Consider the following 27,181-nt stretch of genomic DNA (forward strand, 5'->3'; position numbering starts at 1 on the left):
AAAGAACAGAAACCACACCTTTTCGTGAACAATAAAAGTGAACATACATGTTTATTCATACAAAAAAGAAACAACAATATACAAGGCAGGATGATAGAAAAAGCCATGTCAGTTTAACTACAACAACAATAATCAGTCACGGCAAAACCAAAGAGCCGACTAATGAACACAGCTTTGCGGAATTGTCTTGTCGCCGCAATCACCAAATAAAACGTGCGCGTTGAGAAGATCCGATTCCTCTGATTTTCACATTAACATCTGGAGTTTTTTTTTGTGCAGTAATGGATTACAGTTGTCATCTAATCTGCTTGGACAACTATCTAATTCACAGGAAGTACACAAACTGAAAAGTTTGCCATTTGCATCTCACCCATACATGCATTGCACAAAAACAATTCCAAATGCCTTGTGAATTTTTTTTGTTTGTTTGCTTCCATTAGATCCTTCAGTACTCCGTTTAGAGACCACAAAACATATTCCAAAACTGTGGCGTGCACAGATAGTGCCAGAGCTCCTGCATCTCTCTTTTGAAGATGGCATGTATTTTTCTATTTTTTTGTATTATTTTTCATTGGAGGTCGACGGATTATAAAGCAGGGTGATTATTGGCACCGATATTTGGTAATATGACGGATAATGCTATCTGCATTTTATTAATTTGGCGGGCGGATTATCTAGGCTCAGATGGTGCAGGGACTCTTAACTTCGTATGTACTCCTCCCCTCCGTTTCGCTACCCACCTTATGATTGGATAGGCGACCAGGGCGGAGCCACTGGAGCAAAAGCTTTTAGGACTCCACACACTGCAGACTCTAAACAGCCTGAGTCTAGACATGCCTGTGATTGTGATTCTAGCCGCTGATAATATTGGAATTTTAAAGTCTGTGCCATGGTAGAAAAGTGTGTGTGTGTGTGAGAGAGAGAGAGATTAAGAGATAGCGTAAAAAGTGTAGTTAACCTGTTCAAGGGGAGATTGGTACATTAGCTCTTATCATAACATTAGTTCATCAATTAAATGTTATTTGGGATCGAGAGAAAACATAAAAAACACAATTAAGTGCAAGGCTGAGTGATTAGCTGTTACCATGACTTTCGTTTGTCTATCTGTCTCTAAAACAGGAGAGCCCACACCTTTTTACACTGCAATTTCGATGCACTTTCTGTTTAAAGTTACTTTAGTCATGTTTTTGTATTGGCATTTTTATTTATTTATTGTTAAAAATATCTGGGGGCTATTAAGTTTTTATGTACCTTTACACAAGTTACTGCTAAGCCTAGTTTTATCTCCTGCATTGTTAGATTTTGGTGCAAGTGTACAATTAGTGATGTTTGTTGTGTTAAAATTATAATTTATTTACCGCTAAATATTTGAGAGCTATTTAAGTTTATTTGTTTTACAAAAAATATTCTTTGTTCCTTTCTTCATAATTACAAATTTCTTACGCCAAATTTAAAGTTTTCGCAGAATATAAATATCAGATCCAAATATCAGTAATCAGCCTCCTATTAATACTAATATATTGACTCTGAAAAACCCTTATGGGTCGATCCCTTCTTTTAATGTGATTATAAAATCAATATAAATGACTTGAATTTATTCATTATCAATCAATAATGCCAATAATGACTGACCGTCTTTTAGATAAGTTGCAACAATAACCATGCCCATGTCAATATTTTTGGGGCCCCATGCTCTCCTTTCAAAACATTTCGCTTACATAGTGTTTTGTTCCTCTTTGTCCAAAATGTCTGTGCATGCCACTATCTCAAAACCTTGCTGTATAAATTGAACATTACAGTCCCTTGTTTATTAATTACAGGCACAAACATCAAACATATTGAAACTTTCAGCTGTACAACAATTACTGGTGCTTGAAACAATGGACTGAAGTACAATACCTGTTGTCCAGGTTTATAGGACATCTTTTGTGAGTAAAGATTAAAAAAAAAACATTTTGTGGATGATTGTGTCACAAATACAACCATGTATTGTATACACAGTGTTATTAAAGGCCGTTTAAGAAGTAAAATATACTTGCTATACTTGCACATATAACATTATACACTCACTTATGCACAACTATACGCTCATAAAGACAGTTATACCCAAGTACAAACACTACTGTATTCTCATACACACTGGTATACTCTCTCACACATTCTATTATACTCTTATGCACATACTACTATACTCCCATACACACACGACTGTGCTTTCACAAGTACAGTATTCCACTATACTCACAGTTATACTACTATACTCTCACAAACATACTACAACACTCCTACACACAGACTACTATAGACTCTTTCATACTATTATACTCTCACACAGTCAATGAAATAAAACATTGTAAACAGTTTTTATCACTCCAAATATTTTACATTGATTACACTGAACTACAAGAGGCCATTTGAGAGGTCTTTCTTGTTCTTACAGTTAAAATCATACTCACACATGCACAACTATAACCTCATACATTGTCATACTCATGCACATACACTAAGAGAGTAGTGTATACACACTACTAAACCCTCAAGTCTCACACTTTGATACTCTCCCACACATTCTACTATACTCTCATACACACTACTATGCTTTCACACAAATGCAACTGTACTTATATTAACACACTACTTTACACACACATGCACACACTATAAACTCTCACACACTTCTATCCAGCCCTTGAGACTCTTTGTGATTAAGGGCTGTAAAAAAACCTTACTTGACTATTCTGTCTCACAACACCATCAAAATTGCTATTACTATAGAGTTTTTTCACACCTAGTGTAATTATCACCTCACGTCTCAGTGTTTTTTTTACTTGGGGATCTTTTAGTAACCATGGGCATACTGATCTACGTGTAGTTTATAGGAGTGTGTATGTGTGTCTGTGCGCGCGTGCGTGCGAGCATAGTAGTATGTGTGTGAAAGCAAAGTAGCTTGTGTATTTGAGTGACAGTATCGTAGTATGTGTGTCAACGCATTGTAGTGTGTGTATGAGTACAGGAGTAAATATGAGAGTATAGTAGTATGTGTGTGACAGCATATTAGTGTGTGTATAAATGTAATGTGTGTAAGAGAGAGTATAGTAGTGTATGAATGAGAGTATAGTAATATGTGGGAATATAGTAGTGAGTGTGTAAGATTATAGTGGAATGTGTGAGAGTACGATAGGGTATTTATCAGATATCGTAGTATGTGTGAGGGAGTATAGTAAATTGTTTACAGTTTAATAGCCTGTATGCAAGAGTATGACTGTGTCTATGTGAAAGAATAGTTGCGCATGTGTGGGAGTATATTATATGTCAGAGCAAGTATAATTTACTTCTCAAAAGGCCTATCATACCCAACTTAAAGTTTTATTTTAAATCAACACATCAAAAGAACCCTCTCAGAAAATATCAGTTACTTCATAACTTCTTCTTTACCTCTTCCTGCGTTATAGTGCAACATTTTTTTAAACTTTGAATTTCACCGAGAATGCATAACAATTTTCAAATAGGTTGAACTGGAGGAAGCACAGATATATTCATAATAATGATCACTGGCATAATAAGTGTGTGTAAGCCACAAACTACACTACACAAATACAACCGTTTTCTGATGTTTAACTCCTTTTTCGGCAAGTACACAAAAAGCATTATGCAAAAGGCTAGAGTGAAATCATAAACACCGACTGCAACACTTAGGGGAAAAAAATCCACGGCAAGCAGTTTGGCAATAGAAAATTGAGGGGGATATTCCCATCTTTTTTTTTAATCACAGTTTTTATCTGCAGACACAAGAGTTCTGTTAAACGTTTTTCTTTTTCTACAATGCAATAAAATGTATCCTGCTTTGTTCTGTACATAACCCTGCTTTCGTCTTTAGAGAGATTTCCAGTATTTTTAATATGAATAATCATACTCGAGAAATAGGTTGCTGTCCTTGTATGTGGAGCTACTGCATCGGACTTGAAGAGTTGAATTCACCTGAGGCAGGGGTGGGCAAACCAAAGCCCGCCAGGCTTTTTTATCTGGTCTGCCAAATGAAAATTTTGCCCAAAAATGATAATCTTTACAAAATGGTTAAAAAAAAAAAAAGGATTCCGAACAAAAATGTATTGATCTGGTGTCGCTCTTGTCCCCAGTGTACCCAACATTCAAATAGACGGATACATTTTTCTTTCCTTTTTTCTTTTATCATGTATCGATTTTATTTTCACAAACTATTTCTAAAATTTCATAACAAGAAAAGAAACCCTCTGAACTAGCAGTAATGCATTTTGAATTTTTCAATATTACCAGATTAAATGTTTTATGAAGGGGATGTCGAAAAATATCCGGACATTGCTGTACGCTTTTTTGGTTTTGTGTCCACTTTTTTCCGAGTACAGCACATTACTCTAGTGCTTCTTTCCGCGGCTAACGGCGTGTGGTGGCGCTGTGAGAGGTCACCCAGTATCCACCCCGAAGAAGAAATCCGCTTCCTAGTTTGTGTGTAAACATTCTCTACTGTATCTCCAGCGCGCTAAAATAATTTTATTGTTTAATATCTCGTGCATATATGTTTGGTGTAAAGTGTACAGAAGAGGCGAGCCGCTTCATTTAAAATGAAAGTGGAATATGGAAGCTTGATGCTGTTGAGAAAATGGTTGGATCGCTTTTTTTCGGCCACTTTTTACCACGGAGGAGGAAGTCGCCTAACTGTTGAAGCTTATCTTCCAAAAGCAAGTTAAACTCAACTTTATTTATCTTTATAGAGCATATTATTTGATGAAATGTTTGTTTTTTACAAAACAATACAAGCCTTAAACATATAAAATGTAGCACTGAAGCAACTTGCGAAGAAAATTCAACTTAAAAACGATCGTCCGGAACCTATCTTGTTCGAAAGTAGGGCAGCGTCTGTAGATACAAAAAAATATAAGTATTTTTCCTTCCAGACTTTTAGCCAAATTTCTCTTAAGTTTGCTCACCCCTGTTCTCAGAGGATGTGAAGTCAAGTACGTTTTGCGTCACCACTAGTCCTGAAACTGGCTTTGAACAGTATTGCTATTAGAGCTCAACCGATTATAAGGCAGGCCGATTATCAGCACCGATACTTGGGAATTTGACGGGAATCGGTATCTACATTTGTTTTATTTGACGAAACGATTATTTAGGCTTAGATGCATCATAGCCTTTCTCTCCCTCTTCTCTGTCTCGGACGCTACCCACCCCGCGTCTTCTGAATGAATAGGCGACCGGGGGGCAGAGCCACTGTATCAGGAAGAGTAACCTTAAAGCGGGGTTAACAACAGCAGCTCAGCAAAACTCCTGAGTCCTGACATGCCTGCCACTCAAGACCGTTGACAATATTGAGATTTTAAAAACTTAGTGGTAGAAAAGCATGTATGTGATTAAGAGATAGCGTAAAAGGTGTAGTTGTCTTAAGGAGAGACTGATATATCACCTCTTATCATACCAGTAGTTCGTCAATCAAGCGTGTTTGTTTGTTTGAGAGACAATATAAAAACCCACATTGATGGAAGACTGAGTGATAGCTGTTACCAGAACATTAGTTTGTCTATCTGGCTCTAAAACAGGAGAACCCACGCTTTTTAATTCGCTAGCTCTGTTGAAATATCGATGCACTTTTTGTTTAATTTTCGTAATGTTGCTTGTACTATCATTTTTATTCATTTATTGTTAAAAAAAAAGGGGGGGACCTATTTAAGTTCGTATGTACCTTTTGTACGAGTTGATGCTACGCCTAATTTTATTTCCTGCACTGTTAGTTTTTTGGTTTAAGTGAAAGATTAGTTGTATAAATTGTGTTGAAATTTTAATTTATTTACTGCAAAATGTTTCAGAGTGCTATTAACGTTTTATTTGAATTTACAACTAATATTTTTTGTTTCTTTTTGCAGTATTAAACATTTCTTACACAAGTTTTGAAGCTTTTACAGCAAATAAATATTGTCTCCAAATATCGGTTATCGGCCTCCTCATAATACTAATAATCTGTATCGGCCCTGAAAAACCCAAATCAGTTGATCGTTAATTGCTATTGTGGAATATGTCTCAAGCCACAAGATCGACCAGTTTTTATACTTTAAAGCAGTCATTTTCAAATTAGGGCAATGTGTGATTTTGAATAACTGCTTTGAGTTTAATTTAACATAAACGTCGAAAGGGCATCCTGAAATGATGGGTTAGGAGTTACCACAAATAAAAGGTTAAAATGTAAAGATAAATACAAAAAAAATAATGACAACAATGATGTGTTCCACAACAATTACATATGTAAATAAAAATATTGCATATTCAAATAAGAGCATTGGAATAAATGAAAATAAAAAAATTGGGTTTACATTGTAACCAACCTTAAAATAATATTACACATTTTTTTTTTAAAAAAGAAAGACAAAAAGGCGTTAATGGTCTCGGACTTTTTGTTCTTTTCATGGCCTTCAGATGAGAAAATGCTCATAATAAAGAAAAGGGATGAAACTTTCTCTTTCTTTGCGTCGGGTTTATAAAATATTTCAAGCTTTAAATCCTCGTGTTGAGTGTGTGTGGTCTATTTTGAATTGAATCTCAGGCACTGTTATTAGTTGTTGTTTTATTTCTGTATACTGATACTTGATAATGACCTTTTGCTACATTGCTACTTAACCATATATGACCCACTCTGGCAAAAAAAAAGGATCATAAAGTAGCGATTTGTGCCATTGATCCAATCGAGAGCAGGAAGTAAAGAATGTCACTCCTTAACACCAGTTTCGTTTCCTAGGAGGCCATTTTTCAGATGATATACTATAGATGTGGGGTGGGCACATTTTTTTCAAATTTGAGGTGGGCGGCATTGGATTAAAAATTGTCAATACTTGACAAACCTCAATCAAGTTAAGAGATTGGAATTAAGAAAACCAAAACGGCCCATTTTGCAGAACTGGTCACATATAGAATTGAAGGTCTATTTTGTATGCTGAGCTTGATTACATTACTTTCCTAGCTTTTTTTGAACAAATAGATTTCACACTATTAACAGATCCCCCAGGGTTTAGCCATAACAGGTCTGCACAGTGTGTACAAAATGGGGAGTGACTTGTTTAATTTCTGTCCGGTGGGGATATGGATATGTGGGCAAAGTCTTATGAAGTTTTGACCAGGTCGTAGACATAAATGAGGTGGTCGTCATCGAACTTGATAAAGTAGACCGATGGCTTGGCCTCCACCTGGTGGATGACCATGCCTGTTCGTTTCCCCCCGTCCTCTTTGGCGTACTCCACCTGTTTACCCACCAGACTGTCCACCACCTCTCCAGGCTCCCTTTCAGCTGGGACACTATCATCTGAAAAAGAATGGGAATCAAATATCACAGTAGATGACTCAAAATCAGATGGCAATTGCTATAGTTTTTAAGGTAATGACTAGTTTATTCTGTTTTTCATATAGAAATCCCTCGTTTTTTGCGAGAAACGCGTTCCAAAAATTTCCTGTGATAGTCTAAACCAGCAATGAAGAAACCTTTATTTTTATTTATTTTTATTACTCAATAATGACCAATATTTATCATTGATTGCTGCTATTACAGTTGCTGTATACAGGGTTTTTATATTGTTTTCTGTCTTATGTTGTGTAAATCCAGATTTTTATTATTATTATAATTTTTATTTTTGTATTTGTTTTTAGCGCTTTGGTAATTGCACTACTTTAAAATTATATGTTCCTTTTTAAATTCTATGTTACTTTAATTTCTATGTGTATAAGTGAAATATATGGGGCAGCTTTGAATTTCATGACACTGTGTAATGACAATAAAGGTATTCTATTCTATTCTAATACATAAAACAAATAAAAAATAACTTCTGTACAGTCACTCAGTTTTTTGCTCAACTGTACGAGATCCACTTTACAAGACACTTTGACGCCATCATGTGGACGTTATGGAAAACTGAATTTACTTTAGCAACATTAGCCATATTGGACAAAAAAAAAACACCCACAAATATATCTGGACCTGCAAAAAAAATCAAATAAATAAATTTATATTCTGTTTTTAAATTTCACAAAAAACACTTATTTTTCCATTATCTGAAAAAAGGGCCAGGGAGCCACTCGGGAGCACCAAGAGCAAGTTTAGTGAGTCGAGATGCGTTATTATTAACATGATGGCTTTTAGATTAACTTGTAGTTGAAAAATATTTGCGTATACATTATGTAGCTTCGTCGAGTTGTTTTTCCTATATGTACAACTCAGACTGCAATGACCTAGACGCGCAGGCAGAGGCAGGTACAGAAAAGAGGCGGGGTGACGTTAAGCCAATCAGAATGCAAAACATAATGACAATCTGGGAAGTAGAAAAACTTTGATAAGAAAACCACAATAAAGCAAGGGATTACTTGTATTGGCATGCGAAAGAGATCACATAGGATGCATGTTTGTTATTTTGACCATAATGCGTCACTGTTGTTAGTTATTTTTACTATGATGCACTGTCTATATTATTGTCACTACCAGTCAGTATTTTGTTGTTATTTGACTTCTTCAACCTTTAGGACGAATCAGCTTTTGTAACCTAAGAGATTTAATTAAAAAATACATTTGGAAATTGGCATTGTGAGGGTTACTGCGTTAGTCCTCTCCTGTTCTCCTTGCAAGTTCAAAATGAATTGCTGGTATTCTACAGCTCATCCTTTAAGAGCCTGCTGAAATACTGCGTTTCCGTCTGCTACGCGAGCTATACTGAAGTGGACAGAGGGAGGCTGCAGAGGAGGACAGTGAAAGCAACACAGGACATCGTTGCCTACCCTCTCCTCTCACTGATGGACATTGTTGGATTATTAAAATAGGAAACTGAGTATGTTGTCAACTAAACATGAGTTTTCCAGCTATATTAAGTTTATTATTTCATCATCATAACATTACTTAAATGAAAACATTACTCATTTAGTTGTTATAAATGCACGTATGTTCATCCACACATTTGAATTTACTTGCTGTATCTTTTCATATCAGTACTTTCACAGCATTGGTCTTTGGATGAGTCAGCCCTCATCTTATCATACAACCTTCAAAATACAGCTGCAACCAGTTTTAACAAAAGGTTTTGAAAAATATGTGATTTCCTTTCTTTGCCTGTTGAAGTTTCAAGTTCCATTTTGCAAATCCACACCCCTTTCCTATTTAAACTTTGGTTAACACATTTCGTTGTCTTTTGGGGGAGACATGCTTCCCATCGACTGGTCCAGAGTGCACTCTGATTTTGTCTTTATTTTGAAACTTTGTAATAAATGTCCTCAACTGCATTGCTTGTCCCCAGCTTTATTTTTTTAAAGTCCGAATACGCTGGTCCCGGAAAAGAACATGCAGCGAGACATCGGAAATGTCCTCCGCCTTCAACATCTACTCCAATCGGTGCCATAGCATCATCGAGGACAGGTTACATCCAAGGGCCCAATTCTTTGACTTCCTGCTTTTACGAAAGCGCTCGACGTTCATCAGAGCAAAACAAACCAACAGCTTCTTCTCAAGAGGTATTACCACCTGAACTCCCATCTACAGTACCAATGAACACAATGTACTGTACAACTGTCACCGTATTGTACAACTTTGAATATGCACATATTTATTATTTACCATTAATATATAGTTTTTAATATGTTTTATCATTTTGCACGGTTTTACCTTGTTAATTTGTTTTACTTACACTGAAAGGAGTAGCCCTCCAGCTGTGTTATACTAAAAGGCCATTGATCCATTGATTGATGTCTTCATTCCTTAGTGACTACCAGGGCTGCAAGAATTACATCAATCATAAAAATAGTGGACAATGACTTCAGTTATCAACTATTGTTGCGAGAAATGTTTTTTCAACAGCGTGAGACAGCTTGAATATAATCTCTGCTGAGAGTTGCTCATGTGCAATAGCGTCTCTCTTAAGAGGTAACATAAAGAAATGACGGCGTCAACATCAAGTAAGTGTACCGAAACTTCTGTCTGGGTGCATTTTAGTTTGCGTACAGCAAAAAAAAAACTACTTGCAAAATTTTTAAAAGAGACCTTGGGTATCATGGCAGAACCTGAATGATGCACCAACATTTAAAGACAGAAGAAGTCGGATAGGTGAACGAAATTAAGTCTGTCTCGCCTCTGTAAAATTTAGGTAACATTCAAGGCAATACAGTTTTGATGACATGCATTGTACATTTTATACGCGTATATTTTGGTGTAAAAGAGAGGTTGAGCGTTAGTTTTGACTTGATTTAACTGAGAACATGACAGCCACACAGAAGTTGAGTCGTATTACCCCCAAAAGTAAATTATACTCACTGGAATCAGGCATGATGCGCAGATCTCCTTCTTTAAAGTCATCTAAAAGTTGGTACATGTAGAGAACGGGGTCCTTCTCATAAGTGATATAGAACCAGGTGGTCATGATGGGGGCCCGGGCTAGCACCATTCCTCGCCATTCCTCTTTTGGACCTTCTTCTGTCTCAAACATATGTTCCACCGCTTTGCCAATCATTGTGTCAGCAAGACTGACGTCTGTCAGGCGGGATTTAGCTGCATAAAATGAAAAACAAAATATGTGTCGCTACGTGTAGGGCAACCATTTTATGCTCACTCTTACCCAGACGGTCAGGGAGCACCTCCAGTCCTTGGACCCTCTCATCTTTGTGTAGCTCCAGGCCATAAACACAGTCAAAGCCATCATATTTGATCAAATAAAGAGATGGATTCACTGGCACCTGGTTGGTTTAAAAAAACAAAAAACGAAGAACATAAGGGCTAAAATGTTGGCATTCTCAGGAAGAGGGTTTAGAATGTTGCATTTACCTTTTAACAAGAAAAAAACACACGTTTACAAAGGGGATGATAATATGATATTTATTATAATAATTTCTGCATCCAGGAAAAAACAACTGTAAAAAAATTAAATTTATAGCTTATTGTTACCGGTACTTTAAAATAATGTACACACAAAAACATTTTACAGCCCTTTTTTTGGAAAGTGCTAATTGTTTGTGGAGTTTGTCGATTACATGTGTGGTGTCAGACTAAATGTATTTTACTTTTACTCTTATGGATTAAAGTGGAGCTTGGACCTAAATCTTGACCCTTGGCACTTTTTTAAGAGGAGCTGAGCTGTACCAGCGTCTATACCATACACACAAGGAGATCAGAATGATCAGAAAGTCCCCCATAAAATTAGAATCATTAGAATAATCAAGCAAATACATTGATTAATTGATTTTTATCTGTTTTCCCATAGATCATCATATTCAAAGGTTATAATGAATTTAAGATCAACAGCTTTGATAAATAATTGACAAAACAGAAGGGAAAACTGGGCTGACAGGAAAAAGCTTATCTTGGTCCCATTCCCTTGACAATCAAAACACTTTTCACACTAATCATGTCATTCTGCACCGATTATACTCTATAGGGGTGCGAGGGCGTTGGAGCCCATCCGAACCATCCTCGGGCAGTGGGCAGGGGACACCCCCGTACTGGTTGCCAGCCAGTCACAGGGCATTGTTCATGTCATGTAACCACATTTTTATAACGAGGCATTTGATGCAATATAAATCACATCTCATCATCACCCAAGAGAAATAATCATGAACGCTTAATAAAAGAGAAAAAAAAAATCTAAATCAGCATAATCATCCATCCATCCATCCATCCATTTTCTGCACGGCTAATCCTCAGTAGGGTCGCGGGGATGCTGGAGCCCATCCCAGCTGTCTTCGGGCAGTGGGTAAGGGACACCCTGAACTGGTTGCCAGCCAGTCGCAGGGCACACAGAGACAGACGACTCACTCGCTCATTCACACTGAGGGACAATTTGGACCGGACAATTAACCTGACACACAGTGGAACCTCGGTTTTCGAACGCCTCTCAGTTCGCACAAATCGGTGCTCAACCAAAAATTTCGAGAAATTCTTGTTTCGCTGTTTGGTCAAAAAATCGGTCTTCGAACGCTGGTAATGTGTGAGTGCGTACGCTGCGGTGCGATGCTGAGCGGCGCGATGCTGAGCGGCGCACGGGTGTAGATGGCCCCCACCCCTCGTGAACAACTTTTATCACGTGTGTTACAATGTATGTGTTTCACCCGGTGCGGTTAGAAGGGGGGCACCAACTGTCAATGTAAACACCTAAGTATGTCACTCAGCTTTACTGGAAACTTCAGTGTTTACATTGACAGTTGGTGCCCCCTTCTAACCGCACTGGGTGAAACACACACATTGTAACAACGTGCACACGTGCCTCTTTTTTTTGCTTTTGACATTAAGGAACGGGGTAAGAAATCCTATTCATAATTCTTTTCTTTATCCTTTTTTATTTTTACACGTTCATGTTAGCGTAATCTTTCGTACGGAAGATTACGATAACGCGAACGTACGATTAGCCTGGGTTAGCTTTATGATTCGAGGTAAACATTCAAGGTGTTGGAACTGAGCCCAAAATTCAGGGTGTTGGAACGGAGCCCCCTTACCAAATGAATTGCTAGCCACTTGTGGTGCTAAATGACTTGTAAACGACCTGATTTTTTATTTTTACACGTTCATGTTAGCGTAATCTTTCGTACGGAAGATTACGATAACGCAAACGTACGATTAGCATGTGTTAGCTTTATGATGACGTTGATCATTCATGCTAAACATTCAGGGTGTTGGAACGGATTAAAACGATTTTACATTATTTTTGGTGGAAAAATTGATCTTCGGTGATCGACCAAATTGTTTTTCGACCAGGCTTCTGGAACGGATTATGGTCGAGAACCGAGGTTCCACTGTACATGCTTTTGGAATGTGGGAGGAAACCGGATTGCCCGGAGGAAACCCACGCAGGGAGAACATGCAAACTCTACACAGGAGGTTTGATCTCATGACCTCAGAACTGTGCTGCTAACCACTGCGCCACCGTGCAATGACTGTACAGTACTCTTCAAAATAATAGCAGTCCAATGTGACTAATCAGAATATCTCAGGTTTTAGTATATATTTTATTATTACATGCCAGACAAGTTACCAGTAGGTGCAGTAGATTCTCATGAAACAAACAAGACCCAGCATTCATAATAGGCACCCTACAAGGGCTGTGCGATTGGGCAAATAGTTCCAAGGCGTGTGTTCAAAATAATTGCAGTGTCTGCTGTTGACTGAACAAACTCCCAAAGAATGGTAGGATTTAGCAATCCTGATATTTATTTGCATGGCCACAGATGTTTATTATTGCTTCACATCCGTGCAGCATAGAGTCAACCAACTTGTGGCACCTTACAGTTATTTCACTACATTATTGCTTATCAACATTCCACAACATTAACGACATTTGTGGTTTTTGTGGTTTTAAAATAAGCTTACGTTATGTAAAATAAATACAAATTTCTCTACCTATGAGTATTTAAAAAAATGGCTCATTTATACATAGTGTGTTGCCCTTACAGCGAGTGTTTTATTTAATAAATAATTTGCTGTATTTAGAATATACCACAAGGCTGAAAACGGATGTAAGTTCATTAAGAAGTATTAAACAAAAATATTTCAGCGACGCATAAATTGCGTGACACAACGAATTGATGAACTAATTTGTTGCCAACACTTTTAATCATTTATTTGAATCGATTTTATCGATTCTTTGTTGCAGCCCTAATATATATATATATTTGTTTCTAACCTGGTCAAGCACTGTTCCTTTCCATACAACATGCCCACTTCCATCCTTCCAGATGTGTTGGATCCTGCAGCCCACAATGTTGCGTCGTGGCTGTGACAGAACTTTGGTGGTTGGGCCCAAATTGCTCTTGTGTTTCCTACAAAGAGAAAACAAATTTTACCATCAACATTATTAGGAGTGCAGTTAAAGTGTAAGTGTAGTGACTCACTTATTAGGATTTTTTTTCTTCATCATATTTGCAGAAACACCTGCATGCCCTAAGAAAAGCAGACATAATACAGAGTCATAAGGCAAAGAAAAATTGAGATTAAAAGCAAGCTGGCAAGTGTAAAAGATAAATAAATCTTGAAGGGCAAAGAACCTGTATCAGCAGTGTCTCTGGGTTCCGGTGTGCTCTTCATTCATCTGGAGGCAGGGAGGCAGCAGGGCTGCCCACAATGCAGCTTAAATGCAAAACCCTCTAAAGCTGTAAAAAAAAATATAATAAAAAAATAAATAAAAAAATACAAAAAATAAATACTTTTGAATTCAAACACTTTGACAGATCTAGGTGAACTTTATTGTTGAACACAACAAAAAATGAAAAGAAACGCCATGCAGTCCACATGACTGCTCATAACCAATGTGCTTCTATCAAGCTTGTTCATAATTCCTGTAATTTTTACTAGAGGTAAGATCAGGCCAAAAAAAAGCACCCGAGCCCGACGCAGGCCCGAGGGGTATTAAACCCGACCCGGACCGAGCCCGACTAATTAACTGGATTTGCTGGCCCGGCCCGAAAGGGGCCCGAAATTACATATTTTATTTATAAGGAGGGGTGATTTATGATAACAAATTAAACTCTGCCTTTTGTTACAACATCTAGGCCTAAGTTAAATAAAACTGTATAAACATTTACATCTTTTATATTTCTGTGTCTGCACTGCAGATGTTACATTAAGCGACAATCTGTCATTGACGTTTTTTTTTTTTTGAGGTAGCGAAAACATTTAAGGGCGTCCGTCATTTTGACGACTTGATCATTGGGCCATAATCCACAGCAGCAGTAGTAGTACGTCCTTAAGATTTTAGCGCAGCACTTTCATTGAGGGGGTGTTGACGTGTTGTGCCCTTTTCCGACTCCTATGCAAATTCCCCCCCCCCCCCCCCCTGATCGTATTCTATATAAAACGCTTATTAAAACAATAAAGCGAGCTAATTATAATAATTGGGAGATCCTAGTCTATATAACGCGTTTATTTAAACAATAAAGCGTGATTTTATTCTGCAAATTGCGTTTTTTAACGCGGATGAAAATGTCACCAACGTCAATGTACGCTTCCGACAAAAGCGATCGTATTCTATATATCGGGGATACCAGGCCAAAATCACGCGAATTTGCGGAGGGGAAGATTATTAAAAGGACAGCATTCACGTCACGTCACGTGCACAGAGCATGCTCTGGCTCCGTTAAAAGCAATTACAGCTCCTTCTCCATTTTATCCAAATTATTTATTTTATAACAAGTATTCCTTGTTCTAGTATCCATACATAGTTTAAGTATATATTTTTAATGAACATATATTTATAATTATTAATTAATTTAAAAAAAAAAAAAAAAAAAAAAAGCAGGACCGAACCCGACCCGACCCGACCGTATGACTGACATTTCAGGCCCGACCCGGCCCGAAATTGCCTCGGGTTCGGGTTCGGGTTCGGGCTCGGGCCATAAATCTTAGGTCTAATTTTTACCCCAAACACCCAAAAATGTGTAAAAGGTATAAGTGTGCCAGTGCTACATTGCAAAAAATTATTATTGTTCCACTGGAAGATTATTTCGCCCATTTTCACCATTTTTTAAAAATAATTCTGGTAATAGTGGCAATTTATTACACGCAGTCACTTTAAACGACTAAAATGATCTTTAATGGCAGATAACTTAGCTCATGTTATGTATGGTAAAATATTTCTTACATAACAGTCAGAAGATAATAGTAAATAAGCAAATAACAAGAATTATTTTGGCACTACTAAATTATTATTATGATTTTAAATTTTTTAAAGCACGAGGGGTAGGAAGGCTTTCTGATATTCATATTTTTTTAATAACTTTTCAATTGTGAAATTATTTATATTCTAGATTCCATAATTTAACCATATGCGATAATAGCCTTATCTACTAGCATACCTTGTATGCGATAATGCCTGTACTGATGCAGTCATCACATGAGAAATGTGGGAACAGTAATGTCAATATTGCATGGAAAACATTTTAAATAATTATTTGCTAATTAACAATTGTTAAGACCATGGACTTAACCATGAAAAGAGCTACATATAGCTTGTGAGCCATAGGTTCCCAATCCCTGCTTTACACCAACAGCAATGGCAAACAAATGATAAAGGTGCTGCTTCTGAGTCAATGGTGAGAATGGAAACCAGTACTGTATCTGTTTCACGTGGGGAGCAAACTCTATCCCAAAACTCAGACTGGGGAGGGATAAGCACCGTCAGGCTGTACTTGCCCAAGACGCACCACAGAACATGACCCAAGGATCTGTGAACCGTGTATAATGGACACACACTTATTGGCCTCGAGAGCTTATCATAAACCAGGGAGGTCAAATGTTTAGCCTCCAACCTAGTTAAGCCATAAAACCCTTGCTTCACAACTTGACACTTGAATACAAATTAATAAATTGATAAATTAATTAATAAAGGTTTCTACTTCGCGGGTTTTGACTATCACAGGACCCTTTTGGAAATCAACCACGCAAAAAACAAGGGATTACTCTACTTTAACTAGGTCAGGGGTCAAGATATTTTTTCACCCAAAGAGCCATAAAAGCAAAACTATTTAGATTTTTTCTTTTGAGAGAGCCATCCCATATATTTCAAGACTAAATAGTTTCTGGAAACAAAATCTAACTCTTCAGGACATCTTATTTCACTGTGTGATGTTAGGTGATTTGATAAAAATTATGAAATTATGAGCTTTTGGGTGATTACAATTTTTTTCTGTGGGTTTTTATCAAAGTGTCTCTACAATTAACACAAATGGTTTAATGAGCTTCCTTACAAAGGCCTATTTAGCGATTTACAGCTAAAACAGGATATGTTGGTGTGACACTTTAACTGTAAACTGTAGTCAAGACTGTGCCCCATATATACTCTTTTTGTTATTTATATGCTTCCGCTTGGTGGTATTATCCGATAGTATAATAATAATTTCCATTCCTATGCAGATGAAACTCAACTGTATCTGCCACTAGAGATAACTGGACAGTAAAGTTGTAGAAATCTGGAGGCTTGCCTAACTTAGATTCAAAGATGGAAGGCGGATTCAGAAGTGGTGAATGGAAAATAAATCCTGTTTCCAGGATTTGGGCTACATTGGGAATTAAAATAAAATCAATTGGTAATAAATGAATCCATGACTCACCTGCTGTGAGTTTGAGACCCTGATTTAGCAATACTTACTATATTCTGTCATTAGGTGCTAAGCCATCTTCCCTGTTTTTAGGATTCAGGCTGCTCTTTAGCTGCATATAGATCCGAAACAGATCTGTGAGGGGAAAAAAAGAAAAGTCAATAACTTGCAGCAAAATAAACTTTGTCATACTTTTACCTTAAATTGCACCTTGAATGGCAAACGATTAAAACCTATTAATTTTCCACAATGACTTTTTCAAATATTCTCCATACAACAAATACTTTTATACGTATCGAATGGAACTCAGCCAATGTGTACTTTTTACCTTTATAAGAATGTTTACAACAAAACGGTCAGAAGAACTATTGAGTCTGCAATTGCTTAGTTAAGTTTCCAAGTCTGGAACATGAGACTTGAGCCTGATAGGGAATCCCCAGTGTAATATTTATCAACAGGTAGGGTCTTAGGCAACACATTGAACATTTGAGAAGAGCAACAAAAATAAAGGCACACAATGAAAGTAGTCTTTTAATTTATGACAGTGACCAGAACTTTGACATAAAGATGGACGGTCTAGTCAACAAAAAATAATTAGCATTTGTAAAGATTTACAAAGGCATTCAAAGGGCAAATGGCACATGGAAACAATTACCGTATTTTCCGCACTATAAGGCGCACCTAAAAGTCTTATTTTTTTTCAAAAGCTGACCATGCGCCTTATAATACAGTGCGCCTTATATATGGCTCAATATTAAATCGCAAGGTCTCGCAACTTACGCAACAGCCGCCGACTCGATTTTCCCCCCGAACGTGGAGTAGTCCGCGGTGTATGCTGGGATTTATATACCGGCGTTTCATTGGCTAACCAATGTGTCAATCATCATTTGAATCGATCGCTGTTGGCTAAAGTTATTCGGAGCCTTGGATTGGCTAGAGGGCCAAACAAACCCTGCAATTGGCCGAAAAAGATGACTGAATAGCAAGCTTGCTAAACTACGCCATAAAGAAACATGTTTCATTAGTCTGTATTTGTAAACATTTTACTCTCCTGGATTTACTACACTCACGGTTGTAAGAAGACCATGATTGCGTATCATTATTGAACGTGAGAACTTAGGTGAGCTATGCGGCTTTATATTTTCCCGGTATCTTGTTTTAGAACGATCTTGATGTTGCTGTGATGAGTTGAGTGAATTAAACTCAATTCCAAGTGTTTATTGTCATATGCACAGTAAAGTTGCGAGCGAAAAAGAAAATAGAAACTAAGGAATGGTTGGCATTTCTTGAATCCCAAGACTTTAACCTTCCGAATGATGTTTGAAATGATGCATTTGAGTGACATCGTACGGACACCGCATCCGCACGTGTCTACGACACGTATTTGCTTCTTTGCAAGCTTTGGGAATGTTAAGGGGGTAATCAGTTTGACTGAATCATCCGACTGTTTTGTCGACGTTCCCATTGTAGCGCCTTATAATCCGGTGCGCCTTATCTATGGAAGATATAGGACTAAAAACTATTTTTTGGGGGTGCGCCCTATAACCCGGTGCGCCCTATAGTGCGGAAAATACGGTAGTTTAAGTCAGGGGTCACCTCAATTTTCTATTCTCCGCTGGAGTTTGGGTCTGGGTGAGGTTTCCCCTAAGAAAATATACTTTGGTTCTTAATTTTCTTTAAAAAAAAATCCATACAAAATCAATTTTACAGATGATGATTTTCTAATGACTTTCAGCCTTTGATTTTCTGAAGATGAAATGTTCTGAATGCGGCTTCTTGCAAAATAGAAACATTTAACTTTAGTGACATATGACAATGCAAACTCTACAAAGTTGTGTTTCATGACCATGATCAAGCCAATAAAACATTTACATTTGTGTGTTAATGTTTAACACACAACAGAAACTCAAAGTATTTAATTTGCGAGCTAGACACACAAGTTTGTCTTTATTTTTTTATTATCTTATAAGTTAATAATAAGATAATGCATAGGTGTAGAATTTCATAGATAAAGTATCGTATTTAGTTGCGCGCTGGGGGTGGGGAGGGGCTTTGGGGGGCGCGAGATGTTTTGGGTGGCACGGCGGAAAATAATTGAGAAGTAACGCATTAAACTTACATATTAAGGCGGGGGCTTCACATTGTATTTTGGCGGGCCACAACTGGCCCTCTGCCCGTTTGGCACTCTTGGTTTAGGTTAATAGAACAGTGTTCCCATTTTTCTTCAATGACATACCCTCGGTTCAATATTTATTACCTGACTAAAACTAGTCAGATCCTGCCAATTAACAAAAGATAAACAATTAAATAAGTATTAGTAAGTATTTACTTCATTTTCTTTTTCATTTTTGTAGTAGAGTATTTTAGTATTGTTTTGACACAGCATAATGCATGTGAAACATTTTTTCTAGTAAATAATAAATGAATACATGCATTATGTCATTATTTATTTCATTACTTATTTTGTCAAGTATTTTGTTGTGTGATTTTTCATATATTTTGCATATTATTTACATACTTTACTTTAAGTGCAGTGGTTAGCATATTCACCCATCACGCGAAAGTGCCCAGTCCGTTACCGGGTGGAAACATCTGTTGGGCTGAAGAGGTATGGGCGCTACCTGGCTGTACTTGCCCAAGAAACACCACAGAAAATTGTGCCCCTACGACCCAAGTGGTTAAAGGATCCAGCCATTTTGTCACTACAAAATGTAACTCAAATGAGGGGGCGCTTTTCACCAATTGGTGATAAAAACACTGCAGTTGATTGCTGCAAACATTAATCAACCAATCGGTGAAAAAGTCAGCAGGACATGACAAAATACATAATAAATGACAATATACTCAACAAAATACACAACAAAAACATGAAAGAATAAATTACAAAATGCTTAAATGTATAAATAAATTGCATTAATATCATATATTTGTACAAATGTATTTATTTATACATTTTTTAATACATATGGCGAGATCAGTCCTCTATATCTACAAAGCCCAAAAAAATCTAAGAAAAAACCCCCAGAGAGATTTTGCTGCGTTTTGCTGCAACTGATGGTGATTTTTTTATCTTGTTGCCATGGGCAACATGTGATTAGTCATCTGTTGTAGTAGGGCAGAGTTGTTTTGGACAGAAACAGGTCAGTGTCATCCTCTGCTGCATTGAAACCAGAGGATGAGGGGCCCGAGGTTCGTGGGAGGGGAATTCAAAATGGGGGCGTATTGAATAATCACGGGCAAAAAAAAAACAAAGTTTGTACACCTTTTAAATTATTGTTTGTGAGCAAATATGTTATGCTTAGAAAAAGATCCATTGTCATCCATGATTACACTATGTAGGGTAGGCTACTAAAGTAGGCTGAATGGTAAAGCATATTAGTGAAAAACTATGGTAAGCTAAAAATTTTAAGTTGACATTCGTGTACTGATCCGGCCTGCCTAAGAACAGAAAGTCTAGATCCGGCCCCAGAGTGACACTGAGTTTGGCATCCCTGTTCTATAGGGCCACAGTGGAGAGCACATGGGCATACGAGATCAACGTCTGGTATGGTGGAAGCACGACGAGATCAACGTCTGGTATGGTGGAAGCGCGACAGCAGATCGGAGAACCTTACAGAGAGTCATCAACACAACCTGGAAAACCACCAGCTGCTCTAAGCCTTGTCTGGAGGACATTCCTGGCTTCCGCTACCTCAACAGTGCCATCAAAATTATTGCTGACTCCATTCACCCCAGCCACCACCTCTTTGACCTGTTGCCTTCTTGTAGGCGCGACAGTTCCCTCAAAATAAGGACTCACGGGCTCAAAGAAAGTTTCTTCACCAGAGCCATAACCACTTTAAACAAGCACACCAGACTCTGAAAGAAAGTCTTGCCTATGTAAAGGAAAATGTGTAATTATATATTTATTTTTTATTTTAATTTTTGCACAATGTGCAAAATGTTCTTGCACTATTTATTATTGCACAATTTTTCAGATGCACATACAACTTAAGCCAGTCTACAACCAGTCTACATTCATCCATCCATTTTCTGTACTGCTTATTCTTAGTAGGGTAACCTGGGTGCTGGAACCCATCTCAGCCATCTTCGGGGAGTGGGCAGGCGACACCCTGAACAGTTAGCCAGCCAGTCGCAGGGCACACAGTGACCGACAACTCACTCGCTCATTCATACCTAGGGACATGCATGTTTTTGGAATGTGGGAGAAAACCGGAGTGCCTGGCAGAAACCCACGCAAGCACGAGGAGAACATGCAAACTCCAAACTTCCACTCACCCGCCGTGCCGCCGTATCAATTCATGTTTGTCCCAAAGTGCCAAATCAAAATCTCATTGTAAACAAGGTACACTATGTTGTTATCAATGACAATAAAGACAATTCTATTTGATTCTGTTAATTGCATGGCTGAAAATGGTTCTGTTATTTTTGTTCAGTGCCTATACTACAAAACAAAGCCATTTACTTGTGGTGTCTGCAGCGGAAAGTGTTCAACAACAACTAAAAAGTAATATATTTTGTCAGCTTCATTAAAAAAAAAAATCGTATGTTAGAAAATCTACTACAACTCATGAGTTATTTTATCTGCAAATTGTGTTTAGTCTCACTCAGAGAATAGTGAAGTGTAAAATACTTAACCACACACGAGCAAATACTCCAAGAATAGAATCAGATCTATGTTGTTGAATACTTAAACATTTTAACATGTTCTGCGAGTTATAAAGTCACATGATAAACATTTCACCATTAAAAAAAGAGTTTTGGGACTTATAACTTCAAATGCATCATATATATATATATATATATATATATATATATATATATATATATATATATATATATATATATATATATATGTTTCCCTAAGTCATCAACAAAAGTTAAGTGATGCTTTTACATACTGACCACTTTAATTAACAATTTTTCACTCAAATAAAAAAAATATCCTCAATTATTGTAAATCATATATTTTTTTCTCAATTGCTGCCGTTAAATGTCATTGCACTATTAATACAATGCACTATTGTTTTTCATTGCATTATTATTATTATAACTTGCACCAGTTTTCCAAGAACTATGTTGTAATTATTTTTTGCCTAGTTATCCTGATAGTCTTTTCTCTTTTTTTTTCTTCAACGTCTTTCGTACACATTTTACCCTGGAGTGCCACGTCTAATCTTGTTGCTTACATTGTTTCACAACGTTGATATCAATGACAATAAACACCATTCCATTCTTTGTTACAACCTTGCCAATGTACTATATATGAAATTTTACAATGAACAATTTAAGCAAAAACATGAAACAAACATCAGGGGTCGCCGGGCTGGTCCCAGCGGGCACAAGATAGTCCTCGAAAACCACCTGAGTAGCCATTGGACTAGTTCTGAAAATATATCATGGGTCATTGGGATTTACCGGGAATTTTTGATTTCAAACTAGCATGGTGTTTAGTGGTTGACTGAGCTTATTTTAACATCTAATAATTGCAATGTGGTAACACGGAGTAATAACATTTTATCAAAAGAACTGTACGGAATTTTGAACATTGTTACTCTCGGGGCAATCTCCTGTTACGATTGCAGCCTTAGTCAGCTTGTTCATGATGAGCGTGCAAGTACAGTACATGCATTTCTTAGACGCGCTCTTTTTTTTTTTTTTTTTTTGCTTCTCGCCAATAGCTTACAAGCTTTATAAACTTTCTTTCTGCTTTTCGGCTGCATATTTTACTGTTTGCATCTTGTAATCTGCAGAGTATGATTTCATTTTCAGTGCACACTTAATTTGAGGGACCAAGCCCAGAGTAAACCCGAAGCTGCGTACGAAGAGCGCACTTTGGTGCCGAAGTACGCAAAACCCTGACTATAGTAAATCTCTGGTTCACTTCAGGTTGGGTCCCATAAATCAGGTTAGGGATCGGGTTGGTTCGGGTTTATATAGCCGCGGGCTGGGTCAGGTCGGGCTGGTTTTTTTTAGGCCCGATCTAACCTCTTATTGTGGCCCTTCAAGTTTAAACTGATCACTTCAATGCCCCGTTTTCCTCTAGAATAAAAACAAACCAATTCTGCTTATTGTGTTTATATTGGCTGCTTATACTTCTTTGTTATAACCCTTCTGGTGTATATGACATTTGACAATGAATGGTCAAGTCAAAAACATCAAACAGACTTAAATAAGGAACAACTTTTATATCTACATGAATAAATACAATTTTGGATTTAAGAGTATTTGATAAATGGGTATGGCAAAATGCTGCATAGGTGCTAGTGCGCTGCCATTTTTACTGGTGTTCATGTGGGAAATCAACTGGATTGCTTTCCCCGCAGAATCTAACTTCAGGTTGTTTCATGGTGGCTATTAAGGATCATAGTGAGGAAAATTGTGAGTTTGCAATGCATTGAACAAAACCATAATGCAACACATCACCTTATGTTTTAACATTAACATCATAATAACCATGAAGGATGTAGTATTGTGTTTACTTCCGAATAACAAAGACTGCTTGTTTTTTTCCTCAATACTGTGTCAAATATACCATTGCAAGCGAATTAGCTGGGGGGAGAGAAGAATTATACTGACACCATCCCCAGTGGCTGAGAAACGAGCAAGCAGGTTCTGCAGGGCCAGCGTCAGCCATATTGCTCGTTTAGTTTACTCTTGGTTGTTTAGCCAAAAATACATTAGCCATACAAAAAAAGGGGTAGTGGCAAAAGAGTACTGTCAAAAAGATAAATGCCGCAGTAATAATACACAAACACGGCAGACAGGATTCTGTTCTGGGCAGTCTGGTACTGCTGCTGTTGCTGCTGTTGACGGCCCCTCCCCCGTCAGCCGCCACACCAACCCATTGCGCTTTGCCAAAACGAACGCACACTGTTGTTGTTTTGGGCAGTTTATGTTTTGACACGCAATATGAGCGTCAAGGAGAAGTTTTCTTCCGCCTTACCGTTATTATTTTGCAACGAAGTAAGACTACGGTGAGTTGTCTCGCCTTCAGCTGACCGTCCACAGAAACCGTTTTCAATACACCAGATCGCGAAGCCGACTCTTCGGTCATCTATCCATGGAAAGTTAAGACTACACTCAAACGGTTGAGAATTCCGGCAAAACCTTTCAAAATAAAACAATGCATCACAAGGACAAGGGAACTTCGTCGAACTAAAATGAAAGAAACGTCTTCTCTAAATTTATTTTACTTTCCTTTCTGGGCTGTGTTTACTGTTATGAATTCGTGGCTTCACTAGCCTCACTTTCTCTCGCCGCTTTGGCACAGCTATGTAAAATAGTGCAACAGCGAAGCAACTCTTCGTGTAGAAGGCTTTTTTCTTGCTAAATTGTGTTCCATCCTTCTGCAAAATTCAGTTAGGAGAACAGATTAGTGCTTGTGACCATGGGCGTAACCAGTCCATTTTGGGTGATACTCAAGCACCCCTAAATTCAACTCAAACGCCCCCCAAAAATATAGCTATTTTAAAACCTTATTTTCCTCAATAAAGGACAAAATAGGCTTGAATATGAAAACACTTGCTAAAAATATAAAAAGAAGTAAAATACAATAAAACTGTGAACAACGGAGCGTCCGAAAAACACTGCCTTAAAATGGTTGACTAAATTTTAAATCCTAGCACTGTATTGTAGCATTTCTGCAGTAGTATTTTTGTAATATTTACATAGTAGAATTTTTGTAATATATCTGTAGTATCATAGTACTTTGGTTGCATTTTTTAGTATTTTTGTAGTATTTCTGTAGTCATAATTTCTGTAGTATTGCAGTAGTATTACTGTAGTTTTCTTTTTGAAGTATCTTTTTAGTATTTTTGCAGTTTTTTGTGGTATTTCGATAGTAGAATCTTTGCAATATATCTGTAGTGATTTTGTAGTATTACTTTAGTGTTTGGCTTGCAACCAGTTCAGGGTGTCCCCTGCCCACTGCCTGGAGATGGCTGGGAAGGGCTCCAGCCCCCCCGCGACCCTAATGAGGATAAGCGGTACGGCTAATGAGATGAGAGATGAGATGAGACTTTGGTTGTATTTTTGTAGTATGTTTTGAAGTATATCTGCAGTCAGATTTTTGTAGTATTTCTGTAGTATTTTTATAGCATTATTGTACTTTTATTTTGAAGTATTTTGTAGTATTTCTAAAGTAGTATTTTGTAATATTTGTAATTACATATAATTTTTATGTATCATGGTATTGCTGTAGTAGTGTTTTAGTAGTATTTTAGACAAAAAAGTATGTTAGGTCCATATTTTTAAGCACTAAATAATAATAATAATAGTAATAATGATAAAGCCCTGCGACTGGCTGGCAACCAGTTCAGGATGTCCCCTGCCCACTGCCCGAAGATAGCTGGGATGGGCTCCAGCACCCCCGCGACCCTACTAAGGATAAACGGTGCAGATAATGGATGAATGGATGGATAATAATAATAACAATGATATTTAGTTAAGTAGTAATTTTGTAGTATTTTTGTTTCAGACACATAAAAAAGAAAAGGGGACAAAGTTGGCACCCAAAGTTTTTTTATTATTGGTACTATATTTACTATTATATATACCGTCATTATATTTTGACCATTTTTCTGGGGTGCACCGGATGAAGAAGCCTGACAGGGCATAGTTTGCCCACCTCTGATTTGGGAGCTCAGCACCCCCAAAGCTCTGAACCTAAAATCGTCCCTGCTCGTGACCAACAAATGAAAGGAGGAGAAAACTACTAAACTACATACCTGTCAACCTCAGCCAATTGTTCTCGTTATTATTGATTGCAATCCCTCTTGTACAACGATATAAATTAAAAAGACAACACGCCACCTATTTACTGACAGCAAGATAGACTATTTAGAATAAAAATAAAGAGCATTTGTGTAAACAAGTTTATTTAGGTGAGTTTATTCAAGTGAAACACAAAATTCTTTCAGCATCCTTCCTAGTTCTTTACTACGGAAATTCTACAAAAAAATGTGTTGCAGAAATACAACAAAAATACTACTGCAGCAATAGTACAAAGGTCCTACTTCGGATATAGTACAAAAAATATTTCTAAGACCCTACTAAAGAAATACTACAAGATTGCTTCAAAAATATTACTGTAGAAATACTACAGGAATCCTATAGAAATACGACTGTAAAAATATGAGATACTACAGAAATACTAAAGAAATATTACAGAAATATTACAGAAATACTACTACACTACGGAAATACTGCAAGACTACTACTGCAGAAATGCTATGAGATTTTACAGAAATTGTCACGACCAGTACAAGCAGGGGACCCAAATGCGTAACATTTCACACAATGTTTTATTAAGAGATCGACACAGGAAACAGAATCAGGATACAGATAGCTGGGACAGGAGAACGGAGCTTGGATCAGGGATCGATACACGAAACAGAATCAGGATACGGGTAGCTGGGACAGGAGAACAGAGCTTGGATCAGGGATCGAAACAGGAAATAGAATCAGGATATGGGTAGCTGGGACAGGAGAACGGAACTTGGCTCAGAGATCGATACAGGAAACAGAATCAGGATACGGGTAGCTGGGACAGGAGAACGGAGCTTGTATCGGGGATTGATACAGGAAACAGAATCAGCATACAGGTAGCCGGGACAGGAGAACGGAGCTTGAATCGGGGATCGATACAGAAAACAGAATCAGGATACAGGATAGGTCGGGAACAAAAAATGCTTGCCTTGCAAGTGCAGAGGTTCGCAGACGGACTGACCAGGAGTGAATGAGTTTAAATTGAAGGGGAACCAATCAGGAAACGAGCAGCAGCTTGGAGCCAAACAAACGAGCAGAGGTGAGGGCAATGGGCAAATATTGACAAAAATATTACAAAAATCCTCCTACATAAAAACAATAACACTAATACTACTGAAATACAACTAATTAATCCTACGAAAATACTACAAATATGACTGCAGAAATGCTATGAAATACCACAGAAAAACTACAGAAATAATACAAAACTACTCCAGAAATACTACAGAAATATTACAAAACTTCTACAGAAATACTACAGAAATACTTCTAAAATGCTACAGAAATACTACAAAACTACTACAGAAATACAACAAAAATACTACAGAAATACTACAAAACT

At 37.4% G+C, this 27,181-nt stretch overlaps 1 protein-coding gene across 1 annotated transcript; it reads right to left on the reverse strand.

Moving 5' to 3' along the window:
- Nucleotides 1-32: 32 nt before the first annotated feature.
- LOC148351136 (spindlin-Z-like) lies at nt 33-24,147 on the reverse strand. Its single transcript, XM_088355409.1, has 8 exons — nt 24,017-24,147; nt 17,121-17,205; nt 14,023-14,127; nt 13,870-13,918; nt 13,662-13,797; nt 10,608-10,725; nt 10,307-10,540; nt 33-7,324 (listed from the first exon to the last, which is right to left on the reverse strand). The coding sequence occupies exons 3-8, from the start codon at nt 14,060-14,062 to the stop codon at nt 7,125-7,127; spliced, it is 777 nt and encodes a 258-aa protein (XP_088211535.1). The 5' UTR covers nt 14,063-14,127; nt 17,121-17,205; nt 24,017-24,147; the 3' UTR covers nt 33-7,124.
- Between the last annotated feature and the right edge of the window lie 3,034 nt (nt 24,148-27,181).

This window comes from Urocampus carinirostris, chromosome 16 (genome assembly GCF_059441175.1).
Source record: "Urocampus carinirostris isolate Australia breed hairy pipefish chromosome 16, RoL_Ucar_1.0, whole genome shotgun sequence".
Lineage (NCBI taxonomy): Eukaryota > Metazoa > Chordata > Actinopteri > Syngnathiformes > Syngnathidae > Urocampus > Urocampus carinirostris.

Bases quoted from the DNA above. Each gene is read 5' to 3' on its own strand.
- LOC148351136 (XM_088355409.1), bottom strand. From the start codon at position 14,062: ATGAAGAGCACACCGGAACCCAGAGACACTGCTGATACAG. The intron at 10,726-13,661 runs GTTAGAAACAAA...TAAACCAACCAG, and splicing joins AAGGAACAGTGCTTGACCAG to GTGCCAGTGAATCCATCTCT. The intron at 7,325-10,306 runs GTGAGTATAATT...ATTCTTTTTCAG, and splicing joins GCGCATCATGCCTGATTCCA to ATGATAGTGTCCCAGCTGAA.